Genomic DNA, 21,067 nt, shown 5'->3' with positions numbered 1-21,067 from the left:
TCAAAAGGGGCCCTCAGTCTTAGGTAACTAGACCGACCCTCTTGCCCTGTAACCGGCTCAGTCTTGGTGGGAGATCAGCCATGTCTATACCACTGGCAACACCACCTATTTGGAATCCTAGGCTGGCAGGGAAAGCACTGATCTCTTTATTACCCAGCAAGGCGTGAAGGGAAATAGCCCTTCCTGGAGTCAGGAGACAAAGAGACAATAGCAAGAACAGGGTGTGCACAAATAACACACGCTTGTTGGGTCTTACCAGGCTGCAATGGGGCTGATGGAACAGAACGGAGGCAGCAGAGAAAATGAATGCGAGAAAAAGACAGGAAAAAACAGCTAGTTAGTTTCAGGCGATGGGTTTGCAGGAAGGGGAGACTGCAAGGCAAGGATGGGTGGGTCAACAACACGGACGCCCGCACGCACACGGCAGAGGACTGCGGTGGCTGGAGCAGACACTCTCCCTCACTTTAGCTTTGTCTCTTCGTCCCTCTCCAAAACCAGTGTCTCTACCAGGGTAACTGCGGTCTTTGGTACTAACCTCTTGGGTGACTGGCTACTTGTAGACTTCTCTAGAAAGGAGAGGTACAACGATGGCCCGAGTCTCAGAAACTCCATTTATTTTGTGTGTACCATGGGAGAACAGGATTCTGGTCTGTTTGGTGGCAGGATTCCAAATCCATGTTCAGTCCCAGTCCTGCAGCCAGCTTAAGGCACCCTGCTTAGAAACTATTAAAACCCTCCCTAGGAAGCATCATTTGTTGGGCAATGTCATCTGACACTATTTTACATGTAATGCCTATGATCAACATAATAAAAATGAAACGGGGGGGGGGGGGAGAAACTATGAAAACCCTAAAACCTCAAGGTACCACAGATCACCAAACCAGAAGGCTTATCGCCTGCTCGCCTCTTTAATAGGACTCCTGCAGGAAAAGGAGAAGCTCAGATCGTTGCTATGCCTCTCCTTTTTAGAATAGTGTACAATTTGCCTGTTCCTAACAACAGTCGCTGCCCCTCGAAAGGGCATCCCCTATTCACATCTGTAGCAAATGACCATGTAGAGGATTCTGCATGGAAACCCTGCGTGCGGTGGCAAAACACTGCAAAGGATCTAAGTGTTCACAGTGGGTAACTGGTTAAATACACTGCACTAGAGCAACATGATGACACAGTACTCAGCCGTATAAAAGAATGAGGAGGCTCTTTATGTGCAATAAAGAATGGTCTCCAAGACACATTGCTGAGAGAAAAAAGCAAGATGCAGACTTACGCAGACAGTAAGAGAGAGGAAATTAGTTATTTATATATGTTTTCCTATTTGTTTACATATACCCAAAATATAAAATACCAAGAAGGGTACAGAAGAAACATATAGCACTGGTTGCCCCTGAGGAAGAAAACTGTGCTTGGGGCAAAAGGATGGAGTTGGAATCTTCATTATAATTTGGTTCGTACCATTTAAATTCTGAGTCATGTGAAGGTGCTAACTATTCAAATAATAAATACAATACAATACAAATAATTAACTTCTAAATTTAGAAGAGGGGGTCTTCTTCCCCCCTCACCCTGATGCCCCACTTACCTGGACAGGTGAGACTGCTTTTTACTGGCTGATCTTTGGATCAGAGAGAGAAGGACATCAAGGAACAAGAGAGCGTGGGGCCCAGGAGAGAGCGAGGCAGGAAAGGAGGAAGAAAGGAAGAAAAACAAAACAAGACATAAACCAGACAAGGCACTGGAGATGGTTGGTTCCAAACAAAACCCACAATTGAGCTAAGAAGGACCCGGGGCAGAAACTGGCCACAATGCAGTAGAGTGATCTTACTAAATGCAAATTTACCTGTGCCATTTTGCCGCTTAAAACCTTTTAGAGCGTCCCCATGGTACTCAGGAGAAAGGCCGAGGCCATTAGCCATGGCAACGAACATGGAGTACTGCCTGATGCCCTATGGTTCAGTGCCCCTCCAGGGTCTTCCCCAGCTCCTGGTACCTCTCCTTACTGCACTGTGAATACCCAATGGACCTGCTGGTCCGCTTGTCTGCAGGGCTGTACAGACGAGGCTGTAAGGTCCACGGAGTCAGGGAGGTCTTGCTGATCAGCATCCCCTGTGCCTGACACATAAGTGCTCTGTCCTCTTCTTGGTCTTCGCTCTTCACTGTTCTCCTTTCACTTGCTATGGGTTCCGGCTCCTGTCTTCGCCCATACTGTTCCTTCTTCCTAGTGCCCTTCCTACTCTGCTCCCTACTTTTGCATCTATCAGCCAGACGAGAAGGTAAACCTCCAGAAGCTACAACTTCTGACTTTCTTCAAATCTCCCTATTCCATCATGCCCTGCCCACCCCCCTCCTCATCTAAGGTAAAGATTTAACTTAGTTCATCATTTAATAAATGTTCTAGAATCTATGGAAGATAACTAAATTTACTGTGGTAATCACTTTGCAGTATATGTATGTCAAGTCACTATGTTGTGCATCTTAAACTTAGGCAGTACTGAAATAACATTTCAATAAAATGGAAAAAAAAATTCTAGAACCTAGACGTGTGCCATCTAATTACAATAGCTCCTAGACACAGGTGGCTATTTAAGTTTTAAATCCAGTTTCTCAGTTGTACTATGACTAGTGGCTACCACTTGACAGCGTGGAATAAATCATTTCCATCACCGCAGAAAGCTCTACTGGACAGTGCTCCTCTAGGTACTACGCCAGGCACTAGCAGATATAAAAATGAATGAGACAGTCACTTGAAGGTATTGGATGAGGTAAATACACAGGACTTTAGTATAAACACTGAGGGGCAACAGCTGCATGCCCCCCAATTGGTGAGGGATTCTCAGAATGGACTTTGAAGGTCTTGTATTCCAGCTGCTCATTTACCGTCTTTGGTCAGATCCACAACACCCTACCACTGGGTTACCCAGGGTGGGCTTCAACTCCTCCCTCCTCACCACTTTGGGAGAAAGCCCATTTTATCTCGGAACAGCACGGGCCTCCCCCTTGCCTTGCTCTGTTTGACCCTGCAGGAAACTGTTTTCCTATGCCCATAGTAAAGCCTAGAAGGAATGGCCTGGTAACTTACCCTGGTTTGGTTTTGCATTTGAGCTGGGTTGTGAACATAACTGAAGGCACATGAAGCCCAAGGTTCATGCACTTGGCTGAAGAGGACTGTTAGGGGCACGGACAGGGATCATTTCAGCAGCCACTGAAAGTTCTTCTTAAAAAAAAAAAATCACAGGCTACACCAGGGACAGTGGAGGACGAGGGGGATTACAACAGAAGTATAATTGGAACAGAGGCAAAAAAATTGTTTTTCTCCTTAAGAGCTTAAAGGAGGAAAAACTATGACTGAATCAGAGGAGGAAGAAACACCTGTATCAGCAGATCTGGTGGATGGAAACAACTGATGGGCTTTTGGGTCAGCTGGGGTTTGAGCCTGAGTCTGAGCAGAGATTTGGGAAGAAGACCATGGCAAGGTTAAAATCTGAGAAAACAAAGGAAGACAGCAATGACAGAAGAAGATAGTTTGGCATGAAATAGGGATTATCAGATAAAAAAAGACTTCAGTGGTGGGCTCTCCCTCTTCCTGATGAATTCCCGTCAAAATTTGGCAGCAGGATCAGATTCCAATCAGCCTAAATAAACCTGATGGGTATGGAGAAGTCCCAGGAGTAGAGAAGTTCCCCCTAAATGGCATCACTGAGACAGACTTTCTGACCCAGCTTCCCAGTAACCCCCACGTACACCCAGTCAGTTATGGAGACTGGTAAGTCCTTTTACGTTTTCCCAGAGTGGCTCCTTCCTTTATATTATTGTTGATATCCTTCACTTTCAGCCACACGTTCATCGCCTCAAGTCTGGATGTCTGAAAAAAACCTCATTTCCACTCTCCAGTCCCTTCAGCATTCCACTACAGACTAACTTTCCTAAACACTATTTCTTTGAGCCCTCCCTGATCAAGAACCTATGATTTCCCTTCTTACTATCTATACGAGCAGATGTGCACACAATTATCTGGTATTAAAGGCCTTTCATCAAGTGGGTCCAAGTACCTTTTCAGATCCACTCTTATTACTTGCTCACTGTTTCCCACCTCTGCTGGAACCCAAAAGATGCTGGGCTCATTCTCACCTCGGCCCTATGATGGCCTCTATCCCTTCTCTCTATCCCTCTCTTACTCCTTTTTCAAGGTTCTGGTCAAATGGCATTGATTCCACGAAGCCCTCCCTACAGCTTGCATTTCTTTTACCCCAACATTTTTTTGGGAAAATGTCAAACCTATATTAAAGTTGAAGGAGCAGCATGATCAATACCTATATATCCTTCATCTAGACCTACCAATTAACATTTGTCACATTTGCTTTATCTTTCTATGATTATACACTTTTTTTTCCCCATTTGAAAATTGCAGACATCATGACATTTTACCCCCCAAATACTTCAGTGTATGTCCCCAAAACCCTTGGAATATAACCACAATGCCATCAGCACAGCCAGTGAGTTTAATGCTGATACAATAATATTATCTAATATATAGTCCATATTCAAATTTCCCCAATTGTTTCATTAACCGGCTATGTAGCTGTTCCCCAACTGCCTCAATCCAGGATCCAATCATAGATCTCAAATTGCATTTATTCATGGTTCTTTCAGATTCATTTACTCTAGAATACTGTCCCCCTGCCCCACCCACTTTTCTTGGTCTCTCTTAGCACTGCCATGTAGAAGAGTTCAGGCTAACTGTCCTATTGAATGGCCTGCTATAGATTTGTCTGTCTCCTCAGGATTAGATTCAGATTTTTTATTTATTTTCATTTTAGAAGAATACTATAGGGGGAAAGGGGATGGGGAGGGATAAATTGGGAGTTCAGGACTTGGAGATACAGACTATTATATATAAAATAGATAAACAACAAAGTCCTACTGTACAGTACAAGGAGGGAACTATACCTCAATAAAAATAAATAAATAAAACTATGTCTCAATTTAAAAAATTAATAAAAATTAAAATATAAAAAGAATATTATACAAGTGATGTTGTACAGCTTGCCCATTTCTCATGACGCTGGGTTTGATTACTTTGGTAAGATGGTGCTCCTAAGATTTCTCAGTGGTAAAAGCGTATCTTCCCATTTGAATTAGTGGGAAATCTGTGCGGAGACAGTATGAATACCCTGTTGTCCAACAGCTTCTCACCCATAGTTTTACTATCCGTTGGTGACCCTTGCCTGAACCACTTACTGCAGTGGTGGTTGCAAGATGGCCCTCTGCTAATTGCATCATTCCTTCTACATCTATTAGCAGTCTTGTGAAGAAGGTCATTTTATCCCTTTTCTGGAGTAGTGCTATGAACTCATGAATTCCCCCTCCCCCAATGCAAAGAAAGCATTATAGTCCATTATTGTTTAAAAAAAATGTTGAAGTTCTCCCAATCTCTGGTGGGAGTTTCTACAAGCCAGCTCCTGTGTCCTTTTAAAGTGTCACCATCTGTCTTTGAGTGCATCCTTGCTTTCTGGCACAAAAAAAAATACTCCAGGCTCACCCTGTACTTTTCCTATGCCAGACCTGGACTCAAACATTTCTCTAAGGAGTCCAGGTCCCTTTTAGTATTTAGAAACAAGATTTAGGTGGTAGGTGCTCATTGCTGCTAAGCATCACTGCTTCTAGGTCCTTTCAATAGACAGAGCCAGGAAACAGTAAGAAATTGTGAGTTCACCATGAAATCTCTCTTTGACTACTACACTACAGGGTTATTCCTCCTCTTTCCCAATTCCATATTTTACCTTCCTTTTCCCATAATGAGAACCCTGTTCGCAAACAATAGCAATACATTTACTCATCTGCTCTCTTCTATAACACAACCAGATGGTTTCCAGAGTTACTACACCAACAACACTGGCAACAACGCACTCACTAAATAAAGTTCCTTGCAATTCTTTTTGTCCTTAGACTACAGGTATGCACAGTATTGTGTGTGAAAGTTACTTGGATTCTTTTTTATGTTATCAATTTGAAATGCATTTAGGTTTCTTTTTTATATTTGTACTTAATTTTAGAATTTGCTTTTTTCAGGCTTCTTTAATCTTATTTTTTGAATTTGTTAAACATTAAATGGCTGAAAACTCAAAATGCAATTTTTAGAGGTACATTCAGAAGTGTCCCTAGCCCTTCATCTCACTCCTTCCCAAATCACTTTCACTGATTTTTGGTTTTCTTTCTGTTTCTTATTGTAAAAACTAAGCAAACACATATAAATATTCTCATTTTCCTTTCTTGCCAACACAACATGTAGTATCCTATACTTCTTACCCTTTGCCTTTTTTCATTTAATATACCCTCAAAAATCCGTATTAGTTCACAGAAATCTTCTGTTTCCTCATCCTTTTCTTTACAATGTAGCCTACATTCTGACACAAATGTTCCTCCCTCCTACGCTGCTCCCTATCTTCTGGTGTGTTGGTCCTGCCCCTCTGCCAGAAAGCAAGGTTACAGCGTGTCCCTCCCGTGTGCTCTCCAGCACCAGGCACAGAGTAGGCACTCTGCAAATACACGGGGAAAACAGCCTCCTCACCGAGAGGGTGTGTGATGAAGCACGGAAAGGTCTGGTGACCTTCCAGACAGCACAGCTGAAGAGTGGTAACCAGCCCACATAGCCCTCCTGTTGCCCTATGGTACGTTTGTGTGTATATACGCATATTTAAAATTAGTTGTTAAAAATTTTGAAAATCAGGCCATTTGACATTAAAAAATACAGGTTTCTGGTTTCTCTTGAAAAAGCAGAAATTTTGGCATCACTGGGGCTTTAGCCTCACACAATGACAACTGGCTTAAGCTGGGTGGTATCAGCCCCTTCACTGGGAGATTCCTGGTCTCCTCATCTTAATCCCTGCCCCACCACCCATGTGTAAATGAGGAAACGGCCTAGAATATCCCTGCTCTGTGATAATAGATTTTAAGTTCTTACTCCCTACCAGGTACCCTACTAAACATTTGACATACATTATCTTATTTAACCATCACAAGAGCCTGGTAAGGTAGGTAGTACATCCCCATTTTCGGATGAGTGAACAGAGAGGTTAAGTAAGTGGAGTTAAAATGTGAATAAAGTTGGTCTGACCTTAAGGTCAATGCTCCCAAACAAAAAGTTATATGACCTGGGTCCATATGTAGATCTAACTGGTCTTTACTGGATTTTCTGTTTTTTTTACATACACACATACACACACTGCACATACATGTATAATTATACAGCTCACGTGCACTCACATGTCATATATATGACACATACTTGAGATACAGATACATAATATATATGTAATATGTATATATAAAAATATATATTAAAAATTGAAAAATTAAAAAGTATATAACACATGCTAGACAGATATAAAAAGCACACTATACATAGGCTGACCTAAGGTTTCTGAGTCTGGGGTAAAGTAATGTTCTTGAATCCCTCCCCAAAGCCAGGAGCAGTGAATCAGGAAAGAGCCGCCCTGCCAGGACCTTAGTTCTAGATAAAGTCCACACTCACTGAACCCTGACCCAGTCTTACTGGTCTGGTTTCCCTTATCTACCAGGGTGGAGCTTTAAGCAGCCTCCTGGCACCCTAACTTTCCAAGGATTCTGCCTCTGGGTAGAATTTCCCGTATGGTCTGAGGCCTCTGAGGCCTGCACATTGCTATGGTAAAGGAAAGAGGCCTGTTTGCAGACAACCGTTGCCAACAGAATACAACACAAATGTTCCCTAAGAGCTTACATAATTGAAGACATTTAGAGAGAGAGAGAGAGAGAGAGAGAGAGAGAGAGAGAGAGAGGAGAGAGAGAGAGAAGGGTACAGATCAAATAAAAGCAATTTCAATTAGAACCAGAGTGCAAAGCTAACACTTTACATGGTGTTGCATAAAAGGGCTGGGTTTGGAAATCAGGGACATTCAGGTGCTAATCCCAGTTCTGTCTCTAATTCATGGTGGGCCCTTGGGCCACCACCAACTCGACTTCTATGTGTGCCAATTCTTTCATCTGTAAAAGCAGAGGGCAGAAAAATGGGGTGGAAGAGTCTCTGGCAAAGCAGCCAGGAAAGGCTCCCATCTCAAGTGGATCACTTACTAGCTGTAGGGCAACACAGGAATCACCTGGGGCTCCAACCCCGGGGGTCCAGCTCAGCAGGTCCATGGTGTGGATGCTCTATCTGTTTTACCAAACAGCCCAAGTGAGTCCTTATTCAGGACCATAACTCTGAAGACCTCTCAGAACAAGACCCTTAACATCTGAGTCTATCACCAGTTTTCCCCGTCAGACCCGCTGAGAACAGGGATGTCATCTTACTCATCCTCGTATCGCCAGCCGAGGTCCAGCACAGTGTCTGGTGCATGGTTGGCACCTGCTCCAAAATGTCTGCTGAAGGAAAGCACATGTCCTTTCTTCCTCCCAGAGCTGAGGTGAGGATCAAAGGGGTGGTATTTAAGCTCTTTGGAAGTATAAAGTCCTATGCAAATGGCTTTATTGTGTTTTCTGAAGTCTTGTCCAGGTCCCGATTAGGTGACCCATACTCAATAGGTGTCAGAGGTGAGGGGAAATGGACAAGAATGAGTGAGTGAACAACAAATGGAAAAACAAGAATGACCCCTGATGTGTTTGAATTCTAGGTAGGGCAGGGCCAGGAAAGCTCTCCTTTCTACTTCCATGAAGGTCTCTTGGAGAACAAGAGATTTTAGGACTTGTTCGAAGATCAGAGCAACATGGCAGACAGGTGAGTGAGGGGGAGGGAGGCAGCGAACTGGCATTGGACTGGGTTGGCTAGCCTGGTTCAACATTTAATACTCACACGCAGCCCATGTGGTAGGTTTGGAACGCACAGCTTTAGGGGTAGGGAACGGGCCCAGGCTCAGCCTTGTCCTGCTGTAGTCTCAGGCAGGTCACCTGAGCTCTCTGAGCCTGTTTCTTAATGACAAATGTGGATAATTCCATTTTCCTCAAAGGATGACTGGGCGGATCAAATCACCTTCACCAACACCTCCAAGCTAAAATGTTCAAACTGATATCACTCTCCCCAGCCCAAACCTAACCCTGGATCCTGAGCAAATAGTTCCTCCTCAGGAAACAGTGCCACACAGTCACCCATGCCAGAGAGTTAACGTTGACACCTTCTCAAATCTTATTGATATTACCTACCGTTATTTTTGGAACCTACCTACTTTTGCCCCTTCCCGTCCCACGCTGGTGTAAGACACCATCATCTGTCACCTAGAACAACTGGTCTCCTCACATCAACTCCAGCCTCCTCTCCTCTAGAATCCATCCATTCTCTATGCACAGAATGACTTCTTAAAAAGATAAACTGGAACATATGCCACCCTTCAGAGGTTTCCCACTTTGTATGAAGTTTGTATAAAGTTTCAAATCCTTAGCATGGCCTAGCAGGTCCTCTGTGAAGTCTTCACCTCTTGTCACCACCACCTTTGCTCTCTCTTCCAACCCCAGGGGCCTTCTCTCCACCTCGGCCAGGCCCACTCACTCATTCTTCAGAGTTCGGTGTAAACGCCTCTTCCTCAGTGACGCCTTCTCTGACACCCAGTAAGCTGGATTTCCCCTGAAATTTTCCTTTGTAGCACCTAACGCAATAGTAACTAATTATTTGGGGTGTTTTTTTTTTATTGTTTAATGCCTACTTTCCTCATTTTATGATAAGCTTCATTGTCTCTTATTTTTTTGAGCACACAGCAGCTCCAGAACACAGTACATGGTAGACATCCAATAAATATATGTTGAAAGATGAAATTAGGTAACTAATGCAAAAGAATTCTATAGACATCAAAATATTGTAAGCACACACTTATCATCAAAAGGAAGTAATTCTGAGTGACCTCACAATGCATGTACATTAGGGTTAAATTCAGAGTTTCACAGTTATAACAAAGACCAAATGCAGTGGGAAGGTGTTAGCCTCTCCATGGACTCACATCAGGGAGAGACACCAACCTGGCTGTAAGAGCTGTTTAAGCTCCTAAAGTCTTCCATCTCCCAGATTTCTAGAATTCAATTCTATACACAAAGCAGCAAAGCATCCACCAAACAAGGAACTGCATGTTAAAATGTGTTGGTAACTACAAAGTGGGTTTGGTTGAGGGGATGACCAAAGGAGGAACCGGAGAGGAGACAGACTTTAGCCAGAGCTTGAGAGGAAGGACAGAAATCTGATGGGAAGCTTTGTTGTGCAAGGACATTCTAGGGAGAGGAAATAACATAAGTTGAGGTGCAGAAGGAGGCAGAGAACAGAGCAACCCTGGTGAGGCTGTCAATGCAACACAGGGGAGAAGAGAGGGAAGGGCCAGACAAGAGAGAAAACTGAAAAGACATGGGTTCCCATCTTGATTCTGCCATTGGATAGCTGGTGGACCTTAAGAAACTCTCTTAAACTCTCTGAGTCTCAGTTTCTCCACCTAAAAACTGTGGATAATTCACCTGCCCTGCTCTACCTATCTCACAGAGCTGCTGTGAGAATTAAATGAAATAAGGAATATCAGAGGCTTGGAAACTAAAACAACCTATCAATGTTAGGAAGAATAAGGACAGAAGGAAAAGCTTAGGGCAGGTTATGGATTTTATTCTTGACAGAGGGGAGCTGTTGAAGGTTTTCTAGAAGGAGTAAGAGGATCAGATCTAGCCTTTAAAAAGACAGGTCTGACTGTGGTGACCAGAGTGGATGAGAAGAGGGAAGGCTGGAGGCCCAGAGACCAAGTGGGGCAGAGATGATGTGCACCTGGATGAGAGCCCTGCTGCTGGTATGAAAGGGCAAGGGTGGCCGTGAGTCACGTGCGGCTACGGCGCACCAGAAATGTGGCTAGTTTGAACTGAGATACTGTCAAGTACAAAATACACACAAGATTTCAGAGAAATATACAGAAAAAAAGGAATGTAAAATATTAATAACTTTTTATATTGATTACATTTTGAAATAACTATAGTGTGAACACACTGAGTTAAATGAAATATACATTAAAATTAATGCACCTGTTTCTTTACTATTTTTAATGGCTACTAGGCAATTTTCAACTACACACCTGGCTTGCATTCTATTCCTATTGGATGGTGCTGGTCTGGCCACCTCTGGCCACAGCTGGAGCAGACTGTGCCTTCTCTCACTCCCATGGCAGGGCCTCCTGCCTTTTAGACCAGAAGGAAACGAGGAGCCAGCTCAGAGTCACTTCTCCCAACAGCTTTTCTTGTTTCCCAGAGCACCTGGTACACATTTCTGCCAAAGCACCTCCTACACGGATGCCGACCTTCCTTGTTTGCTGGACTCTGAGCTCCTGAAGGCATGCCAAATCATCTCTGTATCCCCAGGGAGGAAGCACTGAGCCCTGCTCTGAGGGGGGCCATCTGCAGTGCTTAGCAGAGAAGAACTCCACACGACCCTGGCTCTGCACCCTTCTCTTCACTCAGAACCCGACACCCCACTAGTCTCCCAGGCTCTACCAGCACAGGTATAAACGCACATCTGATTTCTCTAACTTGTCACACATCCCTCAGAAAAAGCTCAACGCCTGGGCTATCCCCAGGCATTCAAACTGATATTGTGGAGTGGTGTGGTGGACTGTGGAGTTAGATGGACTGCGTTTGCATCCTGGCTGTCTCTGATCATTTGTGTGGCACAGGGAAAATTGCTTTCTATGAACCTCAGTTCTCTCATCTACAAAATTGGAACACCAGCTCTCTATCCTGCAGGGCTGTTGTAAGAACTGGTGTAACGTAAGTGAAGTCTCTAGCACGACGCCTGGTGCACTGCAACGCTCAAAAAATGACAGCTATTCTTGTTATTTATACAACCCTCAGTCAAACATAATGAGTACCTACTGTCGAAGCCATCATATGCTGTCTCGCAACACAAAATAAACACATTCTGAGTTATCCAATACAGATGCAACCATCTCACAGATCTCCGTAGCAAACAACCTACTGCTAACTAGTATATTTAGTCCATACCCATTTGCTTCTTTCTAAGTATCCTCCATCAAACTGTTACCTTGGATGAAAATAATGTGCTTCAGGACAGCAGGAGGAGACCAGGAGGCCTGGACACTGGTGCTAACGCTGCTGTTCACTAGCTGTGTAACTCCAGACGCAGTAATCAGAGCAAGTTTCAGGAAGATCCAGCTGGGGGTGGGGTGCACATAGGAAGGGAAATCACCGAGGCTGCCATAGCAGCAGGGAGAGGGCAGGCAGGCCGAGGTGGGGAGAGGGGAGGACTGACAGTCTAGACATCTGGGTTCTAGACCAACTCTGCCCCTAGTTTTTTGAACACCCTTGAAAAAGGAGAAGAAAATTATATAGAATAAGCGCCTAATATGTTACAGGCATTCATTTAATTCTCACAATAACCTGGTGAGGTAGACACTGTTATTTTCCGTAACAAAGAATATGAGATTCAGAGAGTTAAATAATTTGCCCAAGGACACAAAGCTATTAAATGGTAGAGCCAGGGCATGAGCTTAAGTTGGCCTGACCAAAGTGCAGGCTTCCCTTCTCAGCACCCTGACTTCATCATCCTGCAAGGAAGGGGCTGGTCCACATTATCTCACGTGCTTTCTTGTGCTAACACTGCAGGATCCTTTGTCCTTCACAGTGTTTCTTTGGCGTATCAGGTCTTTGTACCCAGAGGGGGCTCAGGTAGAACTAAATTCATCTGACTAGGGAAAAAGGGTAGACACCCTCAGCAACAATAATGCAGAAGCACTTCAGGTCTGCACCGGTGAGGCCCACAAGACGGCTAAGGATATTTTTATTCATTTTCCAGTTTTAACAAAAGCAGAGGAATATGAAGCAAAGCCTAAGATAAATAAGCATCTGTCACAGGGCCCAAGGCTTAGGAGGGTGGAGTGGAAAGGGCCTCCATCTGTGGAACGGGGTTTCTTCCCTGCCTACATCACGCCCACTGCGTGACACACAACATCTCTAAGTTTCAGCTTTCGTGTTGACAACATGGGAAGACCACACCTTGTACTTCTCACCAGGCGCTGTGATAACTAACTTATTTGTAAACCCAAATCAGTCTACTGGTATATCTTGTTTTATCCAAAGTTTTTCTGGAAAAGTAAGCAAATGTGTTCTGAAGTAAATCCTCCTGAAAGCATATCCTGCTTTATACTCTGTATAAACAGAATTGTTAATCAGGTCAAATTTGATTATCAGCACAAATAAAGGAAAAACTGTAGAGCAAATAATCCAGAATAATGGCCAATCCAAGAAGTTTCCATTTTGCTTTTAAAAACGTTTGTCATTTGGCTCAGAATATTCACCTTTCTGATTTGTGAAGGCGGATTTTAAATTAGTGGTTTCATTTCCCTGAGTTCATACCAGCATCGACAAAGAAGTGCTTGGTGGCAGAAGAAAGTCTTTGATTTTAACACTGCTGAGGTTAAACCAGAAAATGAGTAACTCATGGAGGTAACCTGAGTTGACATGAGTTGACAGTAGGGCGTCTGCTCTTCTTGGCAATCCCTTTCCTACCTCAGGGAGGTGGGACATTTTTCTTCAGCTGAGGTAACTGCATGCAGTTGCAAATCTAGTCACAGCATCTAAGCTACCAACTGTAATGGCGGAGGGGACCCAGAACACCACTGGCTGAGTGTCCCTACGCTCCAGCATTCTCAGCTAGTGACTTCAGGAAGCCCTCGCAAGTGGAGAGACGAAGGGTGGTGAGGGAGTTTCTTCTCCAGCCTGCAACAGGCTCCCTACAAATTCCTGCTCCATCCTTCTAAAAATTGCCCGGAAATGCCCTCCTCCTGGAAGCTTTCTTCAGTTAACTCTCTGATGAAGACTACTCCTATTCTTCGCATCCTGCTAGCCCTTAAGCATTTGACTTGTGCTATAAACACATATTATCTTTGCCTCCATATTACTTTAAAAGGGAACTCCAGTATTTGGTGTTTTGTCTAATAAAATACTGCCTTCTATTTTTGTATTTCTTCAGCATCTGCATCTCCAGCCACCTGACCTGAGCCCCCCAACCAATAACCTGAGCTCTACAAAGGATGCTTTACAGATGTAGTTGGTTAGGAAGCCGACAGAAGGCCAGCCAAAGAAAATCTGAATCATCTTCCCTAGTAACCAGATCCCTGTAGCTCTCATCGCAGTTTCATCACCAAGTGATCCACTTTGGACCTCTCTGACCCTTACTCCCTCCCCTCATGTTGACTGATGGCACTGGGACTGCTGGACAAGCCACTGTTATTAAAACATAAACTTGGCCTAAGACCACTCCAAGCAACCAGCCGAGATATATGCCTGCCTGATAGGGGGCAGAATGGGCAGGCCACAAACCAAAAGAATGCTCCATTGACTCTGCCTAGCTGGGTACTTCCTGAGTCTGTAGATCTAGCTTACACATGTGTAAAGAGAGGGCACCAGCTCCTGCCTTCACTGTCGGGGGAGAAGCCAGGCCATTTTGTGGGAAGACAAGGGCTTTTAGAGCAATGGCTGCTACCACTTCCAGCAAGTGCTGCTGACTCTTATACCTTCTCTCACAGAATTAAATCTTTCACATGGGGGCAGGGGTCAGCAGCTGCACAGCAGTGAAAAAGATATTAAGAAGACAAAAGTTGTTGGTGCTGGGAGATGGAACTATAACCTTCTCTGTAGGTAAACAGAAATGAGAAGAATCTGCCCTATGCAGTTACATCTTAAGAGTGCTCGATTTGACTCAGAGTTTACTATCAGGCAGTACAGGGTAGTTTAAATAAAGTGTCTTAGGGCTTTGAAGCTCTGCGTTATAATCTTAGTTTTATGCCTTATTTTCCTTATAAGCAAAGAGTGTGGTGGCGTTTGTGTGTGTGTATGTGTGTGCACTTGCAATGTGCAGAGGGGAGTGATGGGGAGAGGAATGGATGAACCAGATGGTCCCTGCAGCTCCTTTCCAGGTACCTGGAAAAAATACTCTTCTTCTTACCCAGGCACAAATCATATTATAATGAGGTTTTATGTCAACAAGGGGCCACCTGGAGCAGGGCAATAACAGTATTTCAACTTGGAAATTGCCTGTCTCCAAAACATAATCTTTAGGAATCCAATCTGGATTGACCAGGAGAGAAACAATGGCAGCTGAGCACACAGTAATGGTCTTACTCGGACACACATTATATACTCAGTGAAGATGGGCTGAATGGTGAATGACCAACCTTGAAATTCTAACTCTTCCCAAACTCCAGTGCTCCAAATAGCTCACCCTTGCACTTCGGCCCCATTTTCCATGGCTGAACCCAAGTACTACCTTATCTAGGAGGCTTTCTTAAATAGTGCAACTTCTCCAATGACCTCTTTAGTTACTAAATTAATTTCTGTTGCATTTTGAGTCCACAGTGTATCACTTAGCACTTGACTGTTTTCAAATTATTTCATCCATATTGATCATGTTTCCCTCCAAACAGACAATAAAGTTAAGAGCAGAACTCCTGTAACATTCTTTGTTGATGGAGCACACAATAACCAGCACAGTGCTAAGTGTGTGCTCTTAGTAAATGCTGAGTGTGAAGTAACTGACGGATGGGATTCCAATGATGACTATAATGATGAGAGCTAGCATGTTTCTGAAGCACTTACTGACATAAGACATATGATTAAGAGTGTAGACTCCTGAGCCCCTCTTCCAGATACAAATGCTGGTCCTGCCACTTATTAGCAATGTGACCTCAGACAAGTTACTTAACCTCCCTGTGTCTCAACCTCCTCTTTCTTAAAATGGGGATCGTAATAGTACCCATCTCATGGAATTGTTGTTAGGACTGAACTACCTAAAACACGTAACAATAAAATGCTTAGGCCACTGGCCTGGTCTCAGTAATGATAATCAATAAATATTAGTCATTCTTATTTATTTTATTTAATCCTCACAACCACTCCCCGAACTGGTACTACTCTTGTGGTGGTTTTATAGTATAGTAGGAAGCTGAGGCACAGAGAGGTTAAGTAACCTGTTTAAATTTCACGCATCCAGTGAGTGGGATGGAGCTGGTATTTGAACCCAACCAGTTTAACTTCAGAATCCTTTCTCTGCTAACATCTTGCCCTCTAGTTAGAGACAGTCCTCACCATGTATTTTACTTTGCCATAGATCCATCCTTAACTTACTTCAGTGTCCCCTTGAAATCTCAGATCACAAATTAAAGATGACAGAGATTGTCTGCATATTAACTCACACAGGAACTTAGATTCTGCTAACATTTATAAAGCATCTGCAGGGTGGCAGGTGTAGTGCTATGCAGAATTTCATTTGCTCCTCAGAACAACTCTGAACATATCTCTTTTATAGATGAGGAAGCTGCAGTTTAGAAAAGGCAAAGGACTCGCCTGAGGTCCCAGGGTTAGTGACAGCTTCTGCCAGGACTGGAACTCAGATCCCCTAACCAAGTCTGTAGCCAGTCCTCACTAAGCCTGTCTGGCTCTGGGTTTTTCCTGGCATGAGTGTAAAACACAATGCAGATCACCATTTACACATCTGCTGGGCAAATGCACAGGCTCTGCAATCAGATCCCTAGGGTGGTAATCCTGACAACGACACTGGCTCTGGGACCTCAGGCAAGATATTTCATCTTGGCCTCAGGTTTTCCCATCTGTAGCAGAGGTTAGTAACTACTTCACTGGATTGTTATGAGATTAAATGGTGCCATTCACTCAAGCATTTAGCACAGGGCACACAATAAATACTCAAAATGTGTATTAGCTACTACTATTATCACCACTATGGGAAAAGGGACCTGAGTTTGTTCCCTTATATTAATCTAGCATTTCCTCATCTAGTATTTAGGAAGAGCCCTGTAAAACAGACAGATGTTCAAAACAGACAGATGCTCAAATCAGATGTTCCCTGACAGGCAGGGAAACCAAGGTCTAGAGGCATTAAGTCCCTTACCCAAGGTCAGGAAGAGAGCTGCTCTCCTAAGTTTCAGTGCACAACTCTTCACCAGATCCGGCTACCTGCCACCCCTCTCAGCTTTTCAAAGATGCCCAGAATTTCAGGGAATACAACCTCTCATTCAGTTTCAAAAGGAAAGCTATCCTAATCACCCCTTTAGAGCTTTTGGGATTCACCCTGCCCCCCAACTAAAAATGGGTGCTGGGCAAGCTGTTCCAAGTGGAAAATTCAACTCCATCCCAGGCGGAAACCCCAAATCTCTGCTGTTCCAGCAGATTTCCAGGACGCGCTGGCTCCCAGAAACCACAATTACAGGCAAGCTCAAGGCAGAGGAGTAATTAGGCCCATCCCATCGGCTCAGCAGTCTCCTGGCCTCTCCCTCCAGGGCTGACTCCATCTCCCTACCTCTCCCATCCCCCGCACACAAACTCCATCTCAACCACTGCCCAGTGGAGAGAGATGCAATGGGAATTTCCATCCTTCCTCTCTTCCAGCCCTGCTCCATTTCCAGGAAACTGAAGAAGGGTGGGGTGAGGGGGGAAAGAAGCTATCTCATGGATATAACTAATGCTGAATGGCAGCAAGAACTGAAAGTAACTTTTCACAGAAAGAGAAGCATTCTTGCGGCCCCTCCCCTCATTCCATCCCTCATTTCCCACAAAGATGACGCCTGGAGGGAGTTCTGTGGGTGAGACCCCTTCAAATGTGAAAATGGAAGGATCTTGTGGAATAGGAAACAGCAACCTCAATCTCTCCTATTTCTCCAGACAGAGAACAATCTTGGCTGGAGATGAAACGGGGAAAAGATGACATCTAGAAGGCCAAATGGACCCAGAACTCTAACTCTTCAACTCCAAGGTCCTGGAGGGGTCCTGTAGGAAATCTATCCCTCCCACAGCTCCTCCTGATCTTGGCTTGGAAGGAAGGCCGGACCTTGCCCTCTTTTCTAAATATGCTGCTCTTCTATCCGGAAACATGGGACTGATGGTCTGATTATCTCAAACTCCCAGCACGAGGATGCTTTAAGCAATACCTTCCCTCTTTCTTCCAGCGTCACTGTCTGTTGCTTAAATGGTGGATTTGCTCAGTTTAGCTCTGATGACTGCTCTGCTTTGACCAGACAAAGAAAAACTAGAGACATTCAAGATGGAGCCACACAACCACATGGGCTAAGAGTCAGAGGGTCGGATTAATTAGATGACTGCCAAGATTCCTTCCAATCCTGAGGCTGATTCTGGTTTGACAACAGAATAGGACTGAGGGCGGGAGGCGGGAGCAAGGATGTATCCCATCAAGATAAGCACTATAATCACAGGGTAGATATGGTAGAATCTGGTTTCTTTCTCACTCTTTCCAGGGCTTAGAAAAAAAGGGTTCTGAGGGCAAGAAGAGGACTCCTCTCTAATCCTGCTTGCTCTCTGGTGCAGAAGGCTGCTCTGGAATGGGACTCAGCACTCTGGTTCTTGAAAACACCAGGGTTGGTCAAGAGGCTCTGACTTTCCGGACACTTGGACAGGGGTCAGGTCAGAAAGGCAGTGAGAAGATGGCAGTGACTGATGAATGGTTTCACCGCCTGCTGGCACCCCCTTCCCTGGATCATGCTGAACCTTTAATGATTTGCCTGATACGTGATACCATCCCCATAATTCACTAACTGTAAATGTGCCAAGGGCCTGAGCCAGAGGATGAAGTGGCAACCCAAGATCTGTAGCATGAGCCCTACGCCGCAGGCCTAGTGAGGACAGGGTTCCTGCAGGGCCATGCTGGACGAGATTAGCAGCCCTTTAAAACCAACTTGTGTTAGAATCTCTCCCCTAAGAGGTTCTGTGTGCCGAGGCAGCAGTTAAGGGAAGACAGGAGAGAGGCCAAGATGTGGCTTACTCTCTGGGAAAGGAGAGCGCTCCTCACCTGTGTTAGCCCTGTTCTCCACATACATCATCCGGCACAGCAGGTGCGAGGATGGAAAGGAACGAAAGGAATACAGGGCAGAAGGCAAGAGTCAGAGATGGAATAAATGCAGATGTGAGATGAACAAAGCAAGACGCGGAGGAAGTAGGGAAGTTACAACAGAAAAGGGAGAGTAAAGAAAGAGAATGACAGAAGAAAACGATTTGGGATGGAGGGCTACATGGAAAGATGAGGAGAAAGGAGAGGGGAAATTAGGGCAAAAGAAAAAAGCATTCAAAAGGGGAGAGAAGGGAGTTACAGAACTATTTAAACATTCGACCATCTCAAGAGTTAGTACAGATTCTAAGCCAGCCAGCTTCTCCTAGACTCTGACAGCAGGGGTGTTAAATGGAACTTCTTATTACAGACTTTGGGTTGAGATATATAAAAGGGCTGTGAAATCATTAATTAGTACAGAGTGTCTGGCACAAAACAGGATGACGGGGTGGTGGGGAGAATGGTTAGGAGAGAGAAGTGGGCCGTTGGCAAGCAAGAACCAGGTTTGCTGTAGGATTTCTGGATTAAGGAGCTTCCCTTGCAGGGTCTCAGTCCCCAGTCTGGCCATGCAAAATTAAACACGCTCTCTCCCCCCTTGACTCAAATACAGCTAAGCTGGTCTTCTCTGACCACCGTATCTAAAACTGCAACTCCACATTCCTGATACTTCCCATTTTGTCTCTTTAGAAATTATTACCTAACATACTATCATTTTATTTCTTATTTAAACCACCTAGAATGTAAGCTCCAGGAAGGCAAGGATCTTGGTCTCTTTTGTTCATTGCTATAGCCTCAGTGTGTACCATAGTTCCTGGCATAAAGGAGATGCGCAGATGCTCAAAAAATACTAAAGAATAAACCTAACTTCATTTACATCTAAACCGATTCAATTCTCAGCTGCCTAAGAGAACGTAGGGGACCATTACATAGAACTTAAAATAGAAAATAATGCAAGTGCACTTCTCACTGAATGAAAAACGTTAAGAGCTACAAAGGAAAAACGTTAAGAGCTACAAAGAATCAACATCCTCATTTCATAGACAAAGAAACTGAGGATCAGAGCTTTTGTTACGGACTGAATGTTTGCATTCCCCACCAAGTCATTATGTTGAAGTTGTAATAATCAATGTAATGGTACTTAGACATGCTCCTTTGGGAGGTAAAGAGGGTTGAATGAGGTCATGAGGGTGGGGCCCTCCTGATGGCATTTGTGCCCTATGAGAAAAGACACCAGAGACTTGCCCCTGCCCCCGTGGGCACACACCGAGGAAAGGCCACACAGTGAGATGGCGGCTGTCTGCAAGCCAGGGAGCGATCCCTCACCAGAGCCCAACCATGGTGGCAACCTGGTCTCAGACTTCCAGCCTCCAGAACTGTGAGCAAAAACAATTTCTGTTGCTTACGCCACCCAGTCTATGGTATTTGTTATGGCAGTCTATGCTGAGTAAGATGGCCTTTAAGTAATTTTTCAGCGTCCTCTGATGGCAAGGTGAGAACTAGAAGCCAGGGCTCCCGTCCCAGGCTGGTGAGCTTTCAATTACACCAAGGCCTTGGGACGTATTTGCACACTGTGTAGGGGTGTTGGCCATTTTGGAGATAACACTGGAAGAAGCTGGAAAAATGGGTTCAGCATCTCTATCTCAGCCTTTATTCAACTACCCAGCGCCTCTCACTCTATACTTGGAGCCCCTGGCTACACCTCTGAGAGAGATGCAAAGGCAGCTACTCTCCCAAGTCCTGCTTCATTCCTTCACAAGGTGGGGAGAGGAACAAAAGGCAGGGCTCAGCTTTGCTTTCAAAGGCTTTTCCTCTTAGCTGTTGCTGAGTCACAGGCTGCACTCAGGAGTGGGAGTTAGTAAAGACCAAGTCCACAGGAGGGGAAAAGTCGGATTGCCTGGTACGTCACCTGTAGGTAAGTAAGAATGGACTGAAATAAAATCTAAGGGCAGTGTAGAACTAACACTCCTGCACACGTTTAAAACCTGAAGTGTTTCCATATTACGCTTTAAAATCATGACTTTCAGGTGATCTCTTTCATCTCTACTAAAAGTCTGCTTATCAAGTACAATATGGATTTATACGTTTCGCAAATGATTCAGAAATCTCTGTATTTATGATCACATTTACCTTTCTCAATAGTTAATGACTATTTATGGGTACACAGACGTGATTTAAACATTTGAGGCATATATTAAGGCATAGGCATGATTCTTGTCCTCG

General features: G+C 44.4%; 1 protein-coding gene across 1 annotated transcript in view; it reads right to left on the bottom strand.

Annotated features, from left to right (window-relative positions):
* The window catches only part of ARHGEF11 (Rho guanine nucleotide exchange factor 11), a 95,910-nt gene that overhangs the window by 46,878 nt on the left and 27,965 nt on the right, over nucleotides 1-21,067 (bottom strand). Inside the window, 2 exon segments of the mRNA XM_032463980.1 lie at nucleotides 257-271; nucleotides 1,580-1,612. Of these exon segments, the coding sequence (XP_032319871.1) occupies nucleotides 257-271; nucleotides 1,580-1,612 (48 nt within the window).

The sequence above is a fragment of the Camelus ferus genome, chromosome 21, assembly GCF_009834535.1.
Source record: "Camelus ferus isolate YT-003-E chromosome 21, BCGSAC_Cfer_1.0, whole genome shotgun sequence".
In the NCBI taxonomy this organism is placed as follows: Eukaryota; Metazoa; Chordata; class Mammalia; order Artiodactyla; family Camelidae; genus Camelus; species Camelus ferus.
Note: the sequence above shows the minus strand (reverse complement) of the source record. Positions and strands in the feature narration are given on the sequence as shown.